The 20993-nt window shown below is 40.2% G+C and overlaps 1 protein-coding gene across 3 annotated transcripts in view; it reads right to left on the reverse strand.

Moving 5' to 3' along the window:
- The window catches only part of LARS1 (leucyl-tRNA synthetase 1), a 70378-nt gene that overhangs the window by 19230 nt on the left and 30155 nt on the right, over positions 1 to 20993 (reverse strand). For all 3 annotated transcript variants that reach the window (XM_032158244.2, XM_032158243.2, XM_058439979.1), the window contains exons 14-23: positions 20235 to 20375; positions 17711 to 17788; positions 12425 to 12510; positions 12270 to 12335; positions 12069 to 12151; positions 11216 to 11354; positions 10680 to 10892; positions 8010 to 8067; positions 4041 to 4104; positions 1310 to 1493 (exon numbers count right to left, since the gene is read on the reverse strand). In XM_032158244.2, coding sequence (XP_032014135.1) covers positions 1310 to 1493; positions 4041 to 4104; positions 8010 to 8067; positions 10680 to 10892; positions 11216 to 11354; positions 12069 to 12151; positions 12270 to 12335; positions 12425 to 12510; positions 17711 to 17788; positions 20235 to 20375 — 1112 coding nt within the window. The remainder of the gene's footprint in view (positions 1 to 1309; positions 1494 to 4040; positions 4105 to 8009; positions 8068 to 10679; positions 10893 to 11215; positions 11355 to 12068; positions 12152 to 12269; positions 12336 to 12424; positions 12511 to 17710; positions 17789 to 20234; positions 20376 to 20993) is intronic.

Raw genomic sequence — 20993 nt, forward strand, 5'->3', positions numbered from 1 at the left:
CCTCAGCCTCCCAAGTACTAGGACTACAGGCGCAAGCCACCACCCAGCTATTTTTTTTTTTTTTTTTTTTTGTAGAGACAGGATCTCACTTTGTCACCCTGGCTGGTCTCAAACTCCTGGGCTCAAGCAATTCTCCCACCTCAGCCTTTCAAAGTGCCTGGTTTACAGACATGAGCCACAGTGTCTGGCCATAGCCAGATTTTAATTATTGCATTTACAATAACTAATACTGGATATTAGAAAAAAATTTTCTCATACCAATCCAGGTCCTTCTTAATTTGGCCTAATCTGGCCCCAACCTGTTTCATCTCCTACCTCTGCCCACCAGATAATGTACTTCAAATAAATATCAGACCCTTTCCATGGCGTATCCACACTTTCTCCTCACCCTGAAAACATTGTTTATTTTTCAAGAAACCCAGAATTTGGCCAGGAGTAGTGTGGCTCACGCCTGTAATCCCAGCACTTTGGGAGACTGAGGCAGGTGGATCACAAGGTCATGAGTTCGAAACCAGCCTGGCCACCATAGTGAAACCCTGTCTCTACTAAAAATACAAAAAATTAGCCAGACTTTGTGGCAGGCACCTATAATCCCAGCTAGTAGGGAGGCTGGGACAGAAGAATAGCTTGAACCTGGCGGAGGTTGCAGTGAGCCGAGATTGTGCCATTGCACTCCAGCCTGGGTGACAGTGCAAGACTCTGTCTCAGGAAAAAAAAAAAAAAAAAAGAAACCCAGAAGTCACATGACATCTCTGAATTCTCCTTATCTCTATTATTGTACTTAGAAACTGGGTGTTCGTCTCTCTTGCTAGACAATAAGGATCATGTCTCATTCATCTTTATGATACCAGTGCGTAGGATGACTCCAAAGATATTTATCCTTTTCTTTTAATCTACTTTTCCTTTAACCATTTTGCCCTACTCTAAAACAAGACAACATGGTAAAATGGTTATGAGAACAGACTTTCAAGACAGACAGGAGCAAGTTCACATCCCAAGTTTGCAACTACTAGCTTTAAGGCATTTAAGGAAATACTTAATTGTTCTAAGCTTCAGTTTATTTATAAAATAGAGCTAATAATATCTGTATTATATAAGGTTGCTTTGAGGTTAAAGTCAGATAATGGACGCAAAATACTTAGCATAGTACCTGGCACAAGTAAGCCTTCAATGAATACTAGCTATGATTATCATTAGTTTATTTTATTTAAAAAAAAAAAAAAAGAAAAGAAAAAAGAAAAAGAAAACTTAAAAATGCACCAGGACTAAGTAACTCTAAAACACGAAATGATTGGGATCTACAGATTACCTGGCAAAAACTCTATCATTGAAAGTGTTGGCAGGACCACTTCTTAGGCTGTCCCAGTTGGCAACCATTTCTTTCACCCACTCTACCCAGGTGTACAGACGGAGAATACCTGCATCTGCCATGGTTTCCACAAAGTTGGCATCTTCTACAGTGTCACCAGCATCAGCCAGAGCCAAACGCATTCCTGGAAGAAGAAAAAAAAGTTCAATGCATTAAAAATATGGTTACTGAGTATCAACTGTGTCCTATGTGTCCAATTGGGTACCTTGCAAAGCCCATATATAAATTAACAAATGCTTTAAAGGACTGTCCTGGATCAACAACAAAAATTAAAACCACCAAAAAGTAGCATCCCTAACCGTGATGTTAAAATATTCAAACCATCCACATTGATTTGCATCCACTAAGCACCAATATGCGTTTCTTCTCAGGCATGTTGAGTTAATGAGATAAAGTGATCTTTAATGAGGCAGAGATAGAAACTGATAAACTGGGGATAAAGATATACATTTCATTGTGGTTTTCTTATCAACATCCCAGCCTCATTTAGAGGTAGCAAAATACATTTTAATGCATGAGAATACACACTGGTGCCTTATGTGTACAAATGCATATGAATTTTTCTCAGTTTTGAAACTAGGTTCTTACAAGTTTACCACTAATAAAACTTTACTTTTTCAATTCTCATCTCTCAGTACTACCAAAATCTTCCATCCTAAAATACTGAAAAAAAAAAACCTAAAAGTCCATCAATTAAACTGTAGGATATCCCTACAATGGAACACTATATGGTTGCACAAAAAAAAAAAAAAAAAAAAGAGAGAGAACTCATTATGTAGTTATTTCTGTCTTCAGCACTGGCGTCCAATCAAAGCATTCAGGTTCTACACTTTGCCTTTTCCACTTAACAGTTCGTATTTGTATACTAACCCATACATACACATATCTATGTTTTTTGTTTGTTTGTTTGTTTGAGATGGAGTTTCACTCTTGTTGCCCAGGATAGAATGCAATGGCGCGATCTTGGCTCAGTGCAACCTCCACCTCTCAGATTCAAGCAATTCTCCTGCCTCAGCCTCCTGAGTAGCCGGGATTACAGGAATGTGCTAATTTTGTACTTTTGTACACCTGGCTAATTTTGTACTTTTAATAGAGACAGGGTTTCTCCATGTTGGTCAGGCTGGTCTCAAACTCCCGACCTCAGGTAATCTGCCCACCTCGGCCTCCCAAAGGCTGGGATTACAGGCGTGAGCCACCACACTCAGCCGTTTAGTTTTATATCTATATATCTATACACAGAATAAAAATCATGAGCTCATACTTTTATCACCAAATCCAATCTGACCCCATAGGGCTCATTCTAGCATTTTCTCTTATTTATAGCTTCTTTTTCTGATAGTGAGCTCTGTGAGGCAGAGGTTCTCATTATCTACCTGTTTACTTATTTATTCAATCCTAATATATACATAAAGTGGTTTCATAATTGCTTATATATCTTGTAAGAAACAGACTAACTATATTATTTGGATACAGTTCCGTCTTTGGCTTTGGTGTCCAATCAAAATACTGAGAACACAAACTGAGTTAGCCATGGCCAATAAAAAGAAGTACCATGATGACCAATGACTAATTATATAAGAAATGAATGGTTCTTTCAGGATAGTGCATTTCTTCTCTTGACACAATAATAAAAAAATGAATAGGACTGAGGCCAGACAAAAAAACAATTTTCTGAAAAAATCAATGTTCCCAGGTTCAAGACACATTTAGGAATACCAAATACAGGCCAGGCATGGCGGCTCATGCCTATAATCCCAGCACTTTGGAAGGCCAAGGAGGGTGGACCACTTGAGGCCAAGAGTTTGAGACCAGCCTGGCCAACATGGCAAAACCCTGTCTCTACTAAAAATACAAAAATTAGCCAAGCGTGCAGGCACATGCCTGTAATCCCAGCTATTTGAGAGGCTGAGGCACAAGAATCGCTTGAACCCCGGAGATGGAGGTTGCAGTGAGCCAAGATCATGCCACTGTACTCCAGCCTGGGTGACAGAGCGAGACTCTGTCTCAGTTAATAAGAATGGAATACCAAATACAGAGGAAATATCTTGGAAAAGCTTCCTTCATACTCAACATTTTTTTTTTGAGACAGAGTTTCACTCTTGTTACCTAAGCTGGAGTGCAATGGTGCAATCTCGGCCCACTGCAACCTCCGCCTCCTGGGTTCAAGCGATTCTCCTGCCTCAGCCTCCCAAAGTAGCCTGGAGTACAGGCACCCGCCACCATGCCCAGCTAATTTTTGTGTGTGTGTGTGTGTGTGTGTGTTTTTAGTTGAGACAGGATTTCACCATGTTGGCAAGGCTGGTCTTGAACTCCTGACTTCAGGTGATCCACCCGCCTCGGCCTCCCAAAGTGCTGGGATTACAGGCATGAGCCACTGCGCTTGGCCCATACTCAACATCTCTACAAAACAAGTCTTGAATCTTAGCAATGATACTGAGTTCATTAAAGGAAGACTCAGTAACTTCAGCTTGATTTGTTCCTGAACACATCATGTCAGCAATTCTTATATATTAAATATTATGTTGCTCATCCACAAAGGAAACATTAAGATTTTAAAATTTTGTTAAAAGCAAAACAGAAAGTAAAATTAAAACACCAATTTTAACATGTCTTCTATAATCTGAGGAGAACTGGACCCTATAGAACAGCAATAAGGAAAATGTTTACTCACCATCTGCTGAAAATTTGTCAATAGCTTGGGTCAAAGTGAGGAAGTTGCCTGTGGATTTTGACATCTGAAATAGAGAGTCAGTGATCAAGCATTAATAACAGTAATATAAATAAACCAAATCAGCCAAGTAAAATTAACTAGGTTGGCTATAACCAGATAAAAACAAAAAGGAATTCGAAATATGGAAAGGAAAAGATATTACACTAATTTTAGAGAGGTGAAAACTGAATTTCGCCCAATAAAGTGGCTTGTTAAGGTTACTCAGCTATCAGTGACACAGCTAGGAGAGGACCTCCAGACTCACACTCAGTCCACCGTGATTTAGCCTATACTGTCTGGGTTAGACACGTGTAATGATTCCACTATAACTCTAGAACGCCAGCTGGTTACCTAAGAAAGAGCTTTACGGCAATTAGAATCATTCAGAAATGGAATGGACCAGCTCATGAGGTTGGAGTTATGATTTTAGGAACCCTCCTATCATTAGGGTCACAAAAATCGGTTGTTCAAGTTGTGCTCTGCCTTAGGGCAATGCATCGGAAGAGGCACCACTCACAGCCTAGCAATCTTTATTGTTTTAAAACTAATGTCATTAGTATAACTATGCTGATATCAAAAGGAAATGATGATTATATCAGTTTTCTATTATCCTACATGGCAATACATATCTTGTTCTAATAAAATCAGGATAGTACAACAACTTTCAGACAGCCAAAGAAAATGTCATGTTCTAACAAGAATAATAAATGTATTGTTCCTCTTTGACTTACAAAGAAGAAATGAGTTCAATAATCAAAGGTTCCTTATTGAGCTAACAAAATCTATTAAAACCGCCTGTGCTTCTGAACAGCAGTTTTTCAGTCTAATATACAGATTACCTATTTTTCTTTTTTTTTTTTTCTTTTTTTGAGATGGAGTCTTGCTCTGTTACCCAGGCTGGAGTGCAGTGGTGCAATCTCGGCTCACTGCAACCTCTGCCTCCCGGGTTCAAGGGATTCCCCTACCACAACCTCCTGAGTAGCTGGGATTACAGGCGCACGCCATCATGCCCAGCTAATTTTTGTACTGTTAGTAGAGACGGGGTTTCACCATGTTGGTCAGGCTGGTCTCTAACTCCTGACCTCGTGATCTGCCCACCCTGGCATCCCAAAGTGCTGGAATTACAGGCGTGAGCCACCACACCCGGCCATAGATTATGTTAAAGGAACATTTTTTATTACCTTTCAATATTAGGGCACAGGCTAAGTCTGATGTTACATAACACAATTTACATCATCTGCCGTTTGTTTAAAGCTACAACTATTTTCTCTTTGTTTTTCTTTTTTTGAGACGGAGTTTCACTTTTGTCACGCAAGGCCTGAGTGCAATGGCACGTTCTCGGCTCACTGTAACCTCTGCCTCTCGGGTTCAAGCGATTCTCTTGCCTCAGCCTGTAGCTGGGATTACAGGTGCCCACGACCAGGCCCGGCTAATTTTTTGTATTTGTAGTAGAGATGGAGTTTCACCACGCTGGCCAGGCTGGTCTTGAACTCCTGACCTCAGGTGATCCACCCGCCTCGGCGTCCCAAAGTGCTGGGATTATAAGCATGAGCCACCGCGCCCAGCCCCCTACAACTATTTTCATTATGACATATAGACACTTATGACAACTAATACTGTCATTGCTATTCTGTTGGTTACAACAAAATTCACTGGTTGTAACAAATCTAATTTGTTACCATTTTTATTAATGAGGAATAAATAATTTTGTACCTTTTTTTTTAATCAAGGAGGGGTGCCCTTCTCTAATTTGCACAGAAGTATCATAGGGGCAAGTGAGGGGTCTGTCAAGTTTGTATAACCTCCTATTGAGGATATTGATTAATAAGATAAAGTCCTATGCAGTCTGTTTAAAAAAAATCACCCACATTATTAACAATAACAGTAGTGATAGTAACAGCAGAAGCATAGAGAGGACTACTATACTGCTTGGGAAGGAGCATTACATGACACCTAAAAATCTTACAGACTCCAAAATTCTATCATTCTACTAATTTAGTGGCCAGTCACAGTATAAAACAAAAAGCACCAAGCCATTTTCTCAACTTACTAAGAAAAATAGCTCTTCCCATCGTCTTTGATACTATGGAGGCCTGCTGGGAGCAGCACTTCCAAAAGGAAATATGGCTGGAAGGCTGTGGTCCAAGGCCATTTTTGCTGGCTATGAGCAATGTCTCCAGAACACACAGCTCTTCTTAAAATTGAAGGTGTTAGCTGGGCATGGTGGCTCACATCTGTAATCCCAGCACTTTGGGAAGCCGAGGCAGGTGGATCACTTGAGGTCAGGAGTTCGAGACCAGCCTGGCCAACATACTGAAACCCCGTCTCTACTAAAAATACAAAAAACTAGCCGAGTGTGGTGACAGGCACCTGTAATCCTAGCTACTCGGGAGGCTGAGGCAGGAGAATCACTTGAACCCAGGAGGTGGAAGTTTCAGCGAGCCGAGATCACATCACTGCATACCACCCTGGGCAACAGTAGGAGACTCTGTCTCAAAAAAAAAGAAAGAAAGAAAAAGAAAAAATTTGAAGGTGTTTATGCTCAAGATGAAACAGAATTCTATTTGGGCAAGAGATATGCTATGTATACAAAGCAAAGAACCAGACGGTGACTCCTGGCAGCAAACCAAACAAAATCAGAGTAATCTGGAGAAAGGTAACTCAGGCCCATGGTTCATGCCAAATTCCTAAACAATCTTCCTGCTAAGGCTATTGGACACAGAATCAGAGTGACGCTGTACCCCTCGAGGATTTAAACTAATGAAAAGTCAATAAAAGTGGATTTGTGAAAAAAAAAAAAAAAAATGGCCAAGTGCAGTGGCTCATGCCTGTAATCGCAGCACTTTGGGAAGCCGAGGCAGGAGGATCACTTGAGGTCAGGAGTTCAAGACCAGCCTGGCCAACATGGCGAAACCCCATCTCTATGGAAAAAAAACAAAAATTAGCCAGGCATGGTGGCATGCACCTGCAATCCCAGCTACTCAGGAGGCTGAGGCAAGAGAATCGCTTGAATCTGGGAGGTGGAGGTTGCAGTGAGCCAAGATCATGCCACTGCACTCCAGCCTGTGCTGAGTGAGATTCTGTCACCATAACAACAACAACAACAAAAAAAAAAAAAAAAAGGAAAAGAAAACTCTTCTGGGTCACAATGCTAAGCTCTTTATGATTCTTGTCCCTGTCTGTCTCACATTTTCTCTCTTTACTTCAGTTGCAATTTGTGTCACCTTTGGCCACTCTAAATACAAATGTTATAAATAGGTAACTTTTCCCTATCTCTCTCTTCAGTTAATACTATCTACTCCCTTGCTCAATTTTAAAGATAAAAATTAATTTATTGGCCGGGCGCAGTGGCTCATGCCTGTAATCCCAGCACTTTGGGAAGCCGAGGCGGGTGGATCATGAGGTCAGGAGATCAAGACCATCCTGGCAAACACGGTGAAATCCCGTCTCTACTAAAAATACAAAAAAAAAATTAGCCAGGCGTGGTGGCGGGTGCCTGTAGTCCCAGCTACTTGGGAGGCTGAGGCAGGAGAATGGTGTGAACCCAGGGGGCGGAGCTTGCAGTGAGCCGATATGGCACCACTGCACTCCAGCCTGGGAGACAGTGAGACTCTGTCTCAAAAAAAAATTAATTTATGCTTAGTCCTAAATGTGCTAATTAGAAGATTTTTAACTCTGATTCATATTATTTCTTATTTATTTACTAATTTTTTGGTAGAGATGGGGTCTCACTATATTGTCCAGGCTGGTCTTGAACTCCTGGCCTCAAATGATCCTCCCACCTTGGCCTCCCAAAGCTCTGGAATTACAGGCATGAGGCACCACACCTGGATACATTATTTCTTACACATATTTTTTAAAAAGTGCAACACTCTAAATCTGAAAAGCCTTCCACAGAATTTTAAACTTTTAAGATGCAATAAGCCTTACCTTCTCAGAGTTCAGGAGGAGATGTCCATTTGCTCTCACAGCTGTAGGCCATTTGTCACTTCACAGATAAATGTTTACAGACAGAAAATAAGAAACAAAGATGATAGTTATGGCTTAAAATTTTGAGGTAAAAGCTAATAGACTCATAAAGGTTTGCTAAGATAAAAGTGCAAGGATATATACTATAGTCCTTTTTGTAATGGGAAGTGAAAACAAATCAAAGGACTGGCTACATAAACTAGGATACAGGTATACAATGATGTAACTACTTAGGTGGGGCTACACATATGGATATAAAAAGATCTTAAAAATATATGTGAAGGCCGGGCGCAGTGGCTCACACCTGTAATCCCAGCACTTTGGGAGGCCAAGGTGGGTGGATCACGAGGCCAGGAGTTCAAAACCAGCCTGGCCAGGATGGTAAAGCCCCATCTCTACTAAAAATACAAATATTAGCCGGGTGTGGTGGCTGGCGCCTGTGATCCCAGCTGCTGGGGAGGCTGAGGCAGACAGTTGCTTGAACCCGGGAGGCAGAGGTTGCGGTAAGCCAAGATCGTGCCACTGCACTCCAGCCTAGGCAACAAAACAAGACTCCCTCTCAAAAAAATGTATATATACACACACACACACATATATACACACACACATATATATACACACACACATATATATACACACATATATATACACATATATACACACATATATATACGCACACATATATATATGTGAAAACATAAGACAGAACAGTGTAAACAATGTGGTATCTTTGTATACATTAACAAATAGAGATATCAGATGCTGGTATATAAAATCACAAGAAACCAATAGCATCATGATGAATTTTGGGAAACAGAGTAGTGTGCAGGCAAGGATGAAAGTTCACTTTTAACTTTTTGCCTTTATGTACTCTTTAAATTTTCAAACTATGTACATGTCATTCATTCATTCTAGCAATGAGATCATATGGGGGTTGAGAGCAAGAGTTGTGGAGCCAATCTCTCTGGGTTTGCATACTTGTACTATCTTCATTAGCTGGGTAGCTTTGGGTTATGATTTGTTCCTCTTTATTCCTCAGTACAGTTCCCTGCCTACAGACATGGATATTAAAGACCTTCCTCGAAAAGCTGTAGTAAAAAGAGTTATTAAAAGTGATTTTAAAAGTACCTGGCATAAGCTCTTGATGTCAATACTTATTTGTAATTTTTAAAAACCTAACAAATGTGAAAAAAGTTGGTGCAAAGGAATAAAGATTCAACTTATTGGTAAAGAATACTTCTGAGATACCAATTTGCCTATAAATGCATTGTAAACAATAGAGAAAAATACTAGGGCCAGGCACGGTGGCTCATACTTGTAATCTGAGTACTTTGGGAGGATCGTTTGAGTCCAGGAGTTTGAGATCAGCCTGGGCAACAAAGTGAGACCTCATCTCTACAAAAAATAAAATTAGCCAGGCAAGGTGACATGTGGCTAGTCCCAGCTACTCGGAAGTGTGAGGATCACTTGAGTCCACGAAGTTGAGGCTGCAGTGAGCCAAGATCATGCCATTGCACTCCAGCCCGAATGACAGAGTGAGACTCTGTCGAAAAATAAATAAATAAATTAGGTAAGTAATAACAGTGGATGACAAGTATTGTAAGAACTACATTAAATTTATTTTATTCCTCTGGGCTGGGCACAGTGGCTCATGCCTGTAATCTCAGCACTTTGGGAGGCCAAGGTGGGTGGATCACCTGAGGTCAGGAGTTCGAGACCAGCCTGGCTAACACGGTGAAACCCCGTCTCTACTAAAAATACTAAATTAGCCAGGCGTAGTGGTGCACACCTGTAATTCCAGTTACTCGGGAGGTTGAGGCAGGAGAATCGCTTGAACCCAGGAGGCAGAGGTTGCAGTGAGCTGAGATCACACCATTGCACTCCAGCCTGGGCAACAAGAGCAAAACTCTGTCTCAAAAAAATAAAAAATATTCGGGAGGCTGAGACAGGAGAATTGCTTGAACCCGGGAGGCAGAGGATGCAGCAAGCTGAGATCGTGCTACTACACTCCAGCCTGGATTCTGTCTCAAAAAAAAAAAATTATTTTATTCCTCTACTTCAAAATCTTCATTTTATTCTTGAAGGAAAAAATGTAATTTTATTCTAAATACAAGAAGGCAAAAGAAATTGTTTTGGTTTTATGAAATAAAATGTGAACAGACTGAGAGGTCTGTTTCCTCAGCTACTTGAGGGACTAGAGGGAAAAGTAGACACGTCTGGGTAAAGAGAGAAAAGGACAGAAGGATTACTCTAAAGAAACAGACTCTAGTCAGAATGTTACTACAACTAATGCTGGAATCTTGGGGCTCTCCGCTCTAAAGAGAAGGTTCTTTCCAATTCTAATGTTCTAGAATTATTCCTGCATTTAACAGGTCAAATGAATTACTAGCAGACCAGCAATGCACCTGAGATATGACATGCTTTGGTGCCTGGGGTAGGTATGTGGATTTCTGGATGTAAGAGATAGGAGGTGGCCTTTCTGCTTTAGTACACATTTAAGATAAGAAAAAGAATGTAACTGGCAAATCTATCTATACCATCCCCTCCACAATAATTTCTTAGATATTTGAAGCCACAAGACACCCCTACTGACAATCAATAAATCTAGTCCACACCTATTTCATCATTCACCTTTGTTCCGGCCACATAGCCACATGATTATAAAGGTAATATGAAAGATGATTTGGAACAAGATCCTTGCCAGAGACACGAAGATCAACAGGATACCAGAACTCAAACTCCTGCTTTAACTGATCTAATTTTTCCTTTGCGATCTGAGTCTTAGGAAATGGAGCCTCCTTGAAGAAAACATAATCCCAAACTTCCTTGGTCATCTGTTGCGGTCTGTATTAAAAATAAAACAAACTATTATATATATATATGTAATTTCTTTGGAAGAATCAATACCTGAATCTAACCATGGATTAGGAATCTCTTTCTTAATGTAGTTACAGGAACAAATAAGGACAACAGCTTCCATAAGAATGAAGAATAGATGATGATAGTAAGGGGCTATTTATTAATTTTTCCCAGTTCAATAGTAAAAAAGCAAAAACATCATGACAAAATTCTGTGAAATAAATCTTATTACAACATTTCAATACATAAATCAAATATCACAACTCTTACTGACAAATTATGCTTCTTTCCCTTATCTGTTTACCAACCTAATGCCCAGCGGAGACTCTGCCTGTCCATGCAAGTTACCCCCCTGCAATAGGTGTGCGACTGTGTAAAATGCCATGTAAATAGTAGAGTCAGAAAGTGATTCAATCAGCCACTGCTCATCCCAAGGCAGGTGAGTGCCTGAAAAATAAAAAGTAACGCATGAGGAACCTAAGAGACATTTCATCTACAGAATCCACATTTTTAAGAAGGGGGCTATAGCATTTACAAAGCTACTTATTTAGGAAGCTCTTAAATTATTCTTGAATAATTAATAAAATGGTAGATAAAAGACAAAATGGGCCAGGCACGGCGGCTCACGCCTGTAATCCCAGCACTTTGGGAGGCCGAGGCAGGTGGATCACCTGAGGTCAGGAGTTCAAGATCAAACTGGCCAACATGGTGAAACCCCATCTCTACTAAAAGTGCAAAAAAAATTAGCCAGGCATGGTGGCAGGTAGCTGCAATCCCAGCTACTCGGGAGGTTGAGGCAGGAGAATCGCTTGAACCCAGGAGGCAGAGGTTGCAGTGAGCTGAGATCGTGCCACTGCACTCTAGCCTAGGCGACAGAGCAAGACTCTGTCTCAAAAAAAGAAAAAAAAGACAAATGGTTGAAGTTTGGAGTCTCTCCATAAAAAAGTCACACCACAAAATCTATATAGATTAGAGAGGGCATATTTCTACCCCACAGTAGATGATAGTGGACTATATCCTAGTTTTCAAGACCCTCCAAAGAAAACTTCTTGCTTTCAATTCAGAAAACACTAGAATTGAGGGGGGGGAAAAAGGTAAAAATGTACATTTTCTGTGTAACTAGCAAAGTTATCCAAACAGAAAAATTTCAAGTTTGTTTACCTAGACCATAAGTTCTTGAGCAAGCATGTTCTTGTAGCCAACCTAAGGTGGCTTCAAAATTCCTCCTGGTCTCCTCACAGAATCTAGAAAAGAGCAAAAGACAAAGTGTATCTTTATTGGTTCATTTTTTTGTTGCATTTCAACTTTACTGTTTCTACATTTTTCATCTTTTTCCTCCTTCATCACTTTCTCCCATCTTACGTTTCCAGGTTCTTCAAGCACTGAGATGTCTGTTTCTTCCAATTCTCTTCTCCATAATCCAAGTACCTGGGAGTGGACAAATTGATGTGGTTTTTTTTTAAGTCAAAGGTGAGCAAATAGACTAGGGGAATTTTCTTGCTACAAGAGAGACTAACCACTGGTCACACAGAGCCACGACACATTCATCTGATGACCTGGACATCACTTGTTTCTCTGGTTCCATGTAAATAAGTGCATCTCCCTAAAGGAAGGTAAATAAACATATATTAGATACTATGTCAAATCAATCTTCATTCCTCAAGGATAAAAATTACTTTAAAAAAATGCTATACCACCAATAACTGAAACCCCACATTTTCATTATGTCTTCCCCGCCTTCCCAGGGTCAGTTATCTTCTACCTTTCCTCCTATGTAACACTTGCTTTTAAAAAGGCATGAATCTTCATCAAGTGGATCACTTTCTCTAGCTACTGATTATTTCGTTTCAGTGAAAAATTAAAAAGTGAACAAAAAGGAAAAAAAACACACAAAAGATGGTTAGCAGTTTCGAATCCTATGGTTTGAAGGTTGGGCTTCCTATGACAGTTTTTTGGGGTTTTGTGTTTTGTTTTGTTTTGTTTTTATTTTGACAGATAGGGTCTTGCTCTGTTACCCAGGCTGGAGTGCAGTGGCACTATCATGGCTCACTACAACCTCAACCTCCGGGCTCATGTGACCCTTCTACTTTACACTGCAGCCTCCTGAGTAGCTGGGACTACAGGCACATGTCAACCCACCCAGTTAATTTTTTAATTTTTTTATAGAAATAGGGTCTCACTATGTTGCCCAGGCTGGTCTCGAACCCCTGGGCTCAAGTATTCCACCTCAGCCTCCCAAAGTGTTTGGATTACAGCCGTGAGCCACTGTGCACAGCCCTATGGCAGCTTTTTATCCTTCTTATAAACTACTGCTTTAAAAAAAAAAAAAGATATACAAAGACTAAACATAGAATATCTTGTTACTAAAGATTTATAGTGCTATGAAAAATTTCCACTAGAAAACTGACCATGCTTTTGATTTTTTACCAAATATAAATCTTTCTTAATGCTATTATGATCCTAAATACTTTAAGCATGAAAATTGACAATGCTTTTGACTTCTTACCAAATATAAATCTCTCTTAATGCTATGATGATCCTAAACATTTTAGGCTAGGATAATTTTTAAAAATAAAATCCAGCATTATTATTCATAAAATGATTCACTGCTCTGTTTTTAATGCAATTCTTCATGCTGAAATTAAATAGCTGGAATTTTGGTTTAAAGATGGTAGATTAAAAACAGACATTTAACTCCCTCTCAAAATTCCAATAAAAAGACAACAAAGAGGGTTTTACAAATGGCATGAACCTACAAAGTGAAAATGAATGAGAGAAGAAAAAGTATTAACTGAATTTTGAAAACAAAAAAGCAACATGAATGACAAATATATTAGCAGAAATTAAAAAGCTATCTGAATCCTAAGATAACAATAGAAAAAGCTGAAAAGCAATCCACTCTGTACTCTAGTACCTCAGAAATTGGTGGCATTAAATAGAAAGAGACTCAGAAACTGGTGGCATTAAATAGCTCTAGAAATAGAGATAAGGGCCAGGCGTGGTGGCTCACGCCTGTAATCCCAACACTTTGGGAGGCCGAGAGTTTGAGACCAGCCTGTCCAACATGGAGAAACCCTGTCTCTACTAAAAATACAAAATTAGCTGGGCATGGTGGTGCACACCTGTAACGCCCAGCTACTTGGGAGGCTGAGACAGGAGAATCGCTTGAGCCAAGAGGCAGAGGTTGTGGTGAGCCGAGATCATGCCATTGCACTCCAGCAGCCTGGGCAACAAGAGCAAAACCCCGAAAAAAAAAAAAAGAAAGAAAGAGAAGAGAGAGAGAGATAAGGTGAGACTGAAAAGAGGAGCACCAACTAAAGTCATTTAAAGAAGTGGGTATCTGGGAAATGGTAAAAAAAAAAACAAAACCATAATATAAGATAAAATAAAATAAAATAGAGGTTAGAACCCCATATACTGCCCCTACCTATGCCAGAACCAAAAAAATTTTTTAAAAAAAGGCTAATTCTCTGGAAAAGGTAAAAGAAAGTCTCTGAACTAGAGACAAAGTTACAAGTATCATGGTAAAAATAGGGGAGTTAAGTGAAAGTCAGCACTTTCACATTCCTAGCTATCTTCTCCCATCCAACTCCCAAAATGCTCAGTTGCTTAGACTTTTTTGTTTGTTGTGAGACAGGGCTCTGTCGCCCAGACTGGAGTGTGGTGGCGCCATCTCGACTCACTGCAACCTCTGCCTCCCAGGTTCAAGCGATTCTCGTGCCTCAGCCTCCTGAATAGCTGGAATTAGAGGCAGACACTACCATCCCTGGCTAATTTTTGTATTTTTAGTAGAGACAGGGTTTCACTATGTTAGCCAGGCTTGTCTCAAACTTGACTTCAAGTGATCCACCCGTCTCAGCCTCCCAAAGTGCTGGGATTACAGGTGTGAGCCATTGTGCCTGGCCACTTAGACCTTTTGAGCTAGAGATTGGCAGAATCTTCTGTAGGGAAATCTAACAAACCCAAAAGCAAATACTAAAAAAACAACATCCGGGAGTCACCAAGGCCCAAATGGCCCTTTCTAGATCTCCCCCAGTGAAGCCTAGTGACATGTCCTACCCATATGCAAAAACATTTCTTTTTACACCCAAATATATTATATATCAACAGTCTTCCTCAGAGAAATAAGATTAAGATGTCCCATCTATGAAACAAGAACAGCATCCTACAACAAATCAGCCAGGCATGGAGGCACATGCCTGTAGTCCTAGCTACTCAAGAAGCTGAAGTGGGAAGATCACTTGAGCCTAAAGCCAGATTAGCCTGGGCAATATGGCAAGACCACTGTCTCTTAAAAAAAAAAAATCAATCAGAAAATAAGAATCAATTATTGAACTGGCCCCAAATTAGTAATTATTGAATCTGGGTGATAGGTATTACAGGAATTTATCATTCTACTCTCTACTTTTTTATACATTTGAAATTTTCCATACGTTCTTTAAAAATAAGTTCTTATAAATTTGTATTCATACACACACACAAATAGTAAATAAAAGCACATAGTAAAGAAAAGCTCAGAAAGAAAATGATGAGGGACTATCCCACAAAAAGGACCAACAGGACTGCTAGGATCTAAGAGGTTCAATATCTGAATGTAGGAATTCAAAAAGTGAAAATAGAGAATAAGAAAAAAATAAAGTAATCAAGAAAAAAGTCAAGAAATGTTCCCCAAATTGAAGTACACAAGTTTCCAAATTGAAGGAGCCCACCAAGCACCCAGTAGAATGGATGAAAATTGACCTACACCGAAGGCAAATCATGAAATTTCAGGATACTGGGAGAAAAAAGATTATACAAGCCTCCAAAGTCAGGGGAAACAAGTTACTTACAAAAACATCAGTCACTACCAGAAGAGTTTTCAACTTCTTAATAGCATCAATGAACCAAAAGATGATGAGGTAATACCCTCAGGTTTTTAAGGGAAAATTATTTCCAATCCAGAATCTATACGCAGGCAATCCAATATAAAGATAGATGACATATTTCAGACATGAAAAGTCACAACAATTTACCTTCCAGGTACCCTTTCTCAGAAAAGCTATCAGAGGCAGAGCTTCACCAAAATGAGAAAGAATATAAGAAGGACATAGACATGGGATTAAGGAAACAGGAGATCCAGCTCAAGAGGAGCAAAGGGTATTCTTAGTAATAGTGGAGGAACATCCAAGATTTGTGCATCAGGACAGTAAGCAACCAGTTCAGACTAAAGCCAGAAAGCTCTGGAAGAGCTTTCTCTGAGATGGAACTGAAAGCACACTGATGTGTTTGAACTGAGTAAGAAAAGAAATAGACAGTTGGAAAAGAGCTGAGAAATGGAGTACTGATAAGTTTATTTTAAGAATTTTTTAAGGCTGGGCACGGTGGCTCACACCTGTAATCCCAGCACTTTGGGAGGCCGAGGCGGGTGGATCACGAGGTCAGGAGATCAAGACCACGGTGAAACCCCGTCTCTACTAAAAATACAAAAAATTAGCCGGGCGCGGTGGCGGGCGCCTGTAGTCCCAGCTACTGGGGAGGCTGAAGCAGGAGAATGGCGTGAACCCGGGAGGTGGAGCTTGCAGTGAGCCGAGATCGCGCTACTGCACTCCAGCCCGGGCGACAGAGCAAGACTCCGTCTCAAAAAAAAAAAAAAAGAATTTTTAAAAAATAAACACAATTATGAATCCCAGGGAAAATCAAAAGCTGAGGACGAAAAATTATTGTATACTACATTTATGGATAAGCCATGTCTCAAAAATGTAAATAATAACTATTGATCTAACATTTGTTATAACTACAGTGTACAGAGAAGACAGGGTATGGAGTAGTATATACCAATAAATGTGGGATGTTAGAGAAAACAAAAAGTAGGGGAAAGAGTGTAACCTTGATCTTCCTCCTACTCCTGCCAAGAGTAGGAGGTTAGTGGCTGATACCTAACCCTGAAAAAAAAAAAAATCACATTACAAGCATTTAGATCAGAGATCTGTAAGAGATGGAGATAAGCTGGGCATGGCGGCTCATGCCTGTAATCCCAGCACTTTGGGAGGCTGAGGCGAGTGGATCACCTGAGGTCGGGAGTTCGAGACCAGCCTGACCAACATGGAGAAACCCCATCTCTACTAAAAATACAAAATTAGCCAGGCATGGTGGCTCATGCCTGTAATTCCAGCTACTCAGGAGGCTGAGGCAGGAGAATCACTTGAACCCAGGAGGTGGAGGTTGCAGTGAGCTGAGATCGCGCCATTGCATTCCAGTCTGTGCAACAAGAGCGAAACTCCATCTCAAAAAAAAAAAGAGCTAGAGATCAATACTAAAACGATTAAATGTTACCCCCTCCAAGGAAGAGAAACTTAAATTATGGAAAAGTGATGAGGAAATTGCTGCTTTTTTATTTCAATAAGCCTAACAGACCATTGTCTCTCTGTATTATGGGTATACAAAGTTGTCAAAAATAAAAATGTAAAGGGTCAACTCAGCTAAATAGAAGAGAGTTATAACAAAAATGGAGGGATGAGAGGAGGATGACAGAAACACCACAGAAAGAAAGGGTTGTAACTACCAGTAACTAAAATGGCCACTGCCAGAAATATCATCAAAGTTCTCTATACATGCTATGCACACATCGACTTTAGAACACTACCTTTATCAACATTATAGATGGGATGTTCAAGTTAAGTGTAAATAGGTCTATTTTCTGCCACAAAACTATATTTTTATTACAGCTCCAGGTTCTACTATAGAACTCACTGCTAATAACACTGTCAAGTCTAATAACTAACAGCTCTTCTAAAACAGCCTTCAGAGCATAGCCTATCACATACAGCGTCAATCATCTTTTTCTGAATAGTCTTCTTTACATCTTGAACCTTCTGTCCTTTAAATCCATCCACCAACATGATCTAAAAGGATGAGAAGGGAGAAAAACCACATATAAAACAGTTAGAATCTGCCTTGAGTTTCTTTCCTAATTTTCCCTAACTAAATTTGCTTCTGCCCACCGAAATATTTTTAGTATGAAACTTATCATATTTTTAACGATAATTTTTCATTTTGGTATAGCATGGATAATTAATATTTATAACACACTTATCGTTCTGTCAGTGATACCCACCTCACTAGGTTTCACGGAGATACCTAGTGTGAGCATGATTAGGAAGGAATACTCACTTCCACTTCTTAAGTTTCCACATGGACAGACTTCAATTACACTCACCTCATTCCTGGTGGTTTCTGAAGGAACTAAGCATATTCGGCTTCATCTCATTAGGCTCCTCTTTCTAACCCCACCTGCTGCAGGTGAGTATTCTTTGCCTGGCCATGTGATAAAGCTTGCTCTTAGAAGGATGCCTACTCTTTCACCTCTGTCTTTTTTTCAGTAGGCCAATTACATTCTAGGGCAAAGTATTAGCTTATCTATTGTTGCCATCAATTAAGCCTCAATCACCTTCCAGCTTTCTCTGGTAATAAAGCAGGTATTTTCACCTACATGACTCTTATTTTTATCTACATGACTCTTATATTTCTCTCAAATTGTTTCTATCTTAGGTAGAAAAGACATGCATTCTCTTTTGACATTCTAAACCTCTAACATACCAAAATACTTCAATATCTATTCAATCCAACATTATAAAGTTATATTTAATAAGTGTAGTGATGAAGAACACAAATCTGAATTAGCTGGGTGTGGTGGCAGGCCCCTATAATCCCAGCTACTCGGGAGGCTGAGGCAGGAGAATTGCTTGAGCCCAGGAGGCAGAGGTCGCAGTGAGCCAAGATTGAGCCACTCCACTCCAGCCTGGGTGACAGAGCAAGACTCAGCCTCAAAAAAAACAAAAAAAAGAACACAAATCTGGCCAGGTGCAGTGGCTCAAGCCTATACTCCCAGCATTTTGGGAGGTCAAGGTGGGCAGATCACTTGGGGTCAGGAGTTCGAGACCAGTCTGACCAATATGGTGAAATCCTCGTGTCTACTAAAAATACAAAAATTAGCCAGTCGTGGTGGCACGTGCCTGTAGACCCAGCTACTCGGGAGTCTGAGGCAGGAGAATCGCTTGAACCCGGAAGTTGGAGGCTGCGATTGCGCCACTGCACTCCAGCCTGGGAGGCAGAGCAAGACTCTGTCAGATACACACACACACACACACACACACACACACACACACAAATGCAAATCCCAGAGCCAGGCTACCTAGTTTGAATCCCAGTTCCCAATGGCTATCTGGCTAATCTCAAGTAAATCAGTTAATCTCTTTGTGCCTCCATTTCCTCATCTGTAAATTGGAGATAAGAGTGCCTACTTCAGAATAGGGTTATTTTCAGAATTAAGTAAATTAATATATAAGTGCTACATAAGTGTTGCTTTTATCATCATTCAAAATATGTGTCACTTCAAAAAAAAGATATGTAACCAATTCTTGGTTATCCAGAAAAATGTAGGAAAGCTAAAACTAAAAAACACTCTTATTGATGTCCTTAAAAATCTTCATTTGAATCTGAAGCACCTAACAACTTGTTTGGATTTTTATGTTCTCTAGCCTAGCCTTCTTTCTATGGAAATGTAAACCACATTAACATATGCACAATTAGGAGAAAAGAATGGTTCAGAACATGTTTGTTGAACTCACCTGGCATTTAGTAGACATTAATAAATAAATTAATGGACTGAATAAAACTGCTTATCTAAAATATGAACTCCTTAACTAAAAGAGCAAAAGAAGGGACCAGGTATTCTCCATTCAATAAACCTTTGAAGTTTACTGCATAATAATGTGAACTAATTTGAAATATCTTGTCAAGAAATTCACTCCAGGCCGGGTGCGGTGGCTCACGCCTGTAATCCCAGCACTTTGGGAGGCCGAGGCGGGTGGATCACGAGGTCAGGAGATCGAGACCATCCTGGCTAACACAGTGAAATCCCGTCTCTACTAAAAATACAAAAAATTAGCCAGGCGAGATGGCGGGCGCCCGTAGTCCCAGCTACTCGGGAGGCTGAGGCAGGAGAATGGCGTGAACCCCGGGGGGCGGAGCCTACAGTGAGCCGAGATCGCGCCACTGCACTCCAGCCTGGGCAACAGCAAGACTCTGTCTCAAAAAAAAAAAAAAAAAAAAATTCACTCCATAGAGATTCCTAGAAGGCACGAAAAAGACAATTTCTGAAAATGCTTTTAGGCAAAGGTCATGATAAAAACAAAAATTAGAAATTTGGAAATAGAATACATTTTCATAATTAAGCTCTCAAATCAATGTATAGCTGAAACTATGTTAAATTTTTCTACATTTTTTCTAATTAAGAAAATCACAGAGCATGGAGTAACTCAAATAAAACTAAAAAAAATTATTACTTACACCCTCATAAAATCCTTTTAGATATATCTTCTCCTTTGCTTCTGCAAGTTTTTCTCGGTCATTCTGGCTCTGAATTTTCAACTCATCACAAATGGTTACGGCAGAAAGATTTCCAAAACCTGGGATTTCAATGACTGGCACCTGCAGCAAACAGCAATCAGGAATGTGTTCACACTGACTGAACACACAGCTCTACAGGGCACAAGTCCTTTTGCCTCTAATGTCCAATTAAGTCATTTCAGATTGTATATGTCATTATGACACTGCCACACATTAAGTAATCACAGAGTGATTAACTTCCAGATGTAAATTTGTCCTCCTACTCTCCACAGGAACCACCCATACTCTGTGTACCAACACCCCCAATGCCCTTCCCCCACGACGCACACCTTTCCCAACACTCTATCCTCCACTGGCATATAATTAAGTAATTCATACTGAAACTAGCAAAATGATGTAAATCAGGGGTTCCCAACCCCAAGGATGTGGACCGGTACCAGTCCATGGCATTAGGAACCAGGCTGCACAGCAGGAGGTGAGCAACGGGCAAGCATCACCCCCTGAGCTTCACCTCCTGTCAGATCATGGGTGGCATTAGATTCTCATAGAAGCACGAACCCTATTGTGAACTGTGCATGGAGGGATGTAGGTTGCCTGCTCCTTATGAGAATCTAATGCCTGATGATCTAAAGTGGTATAGTTTCATCCCAAAACCATTCCTCTACCACACCCTGCTGGTCCATGGAAAAATTGTCTTCC

This window comes from Hylobates moloch, unplaced genomic scaffold (genome assembly GCF_009828535.3).
Source record: "Hylobates moloch isolate HMO894 unplaced genomic scaffold, HMol_V3 SCAFFOLD_6, whole genome shotgun sequence".
NCBI classification, from domain to species: Eukaryota; Metazoa; Chordata; class Mammalia; order Primates; family Hylobatidae; genus Hylobates; species Hylobates moloch.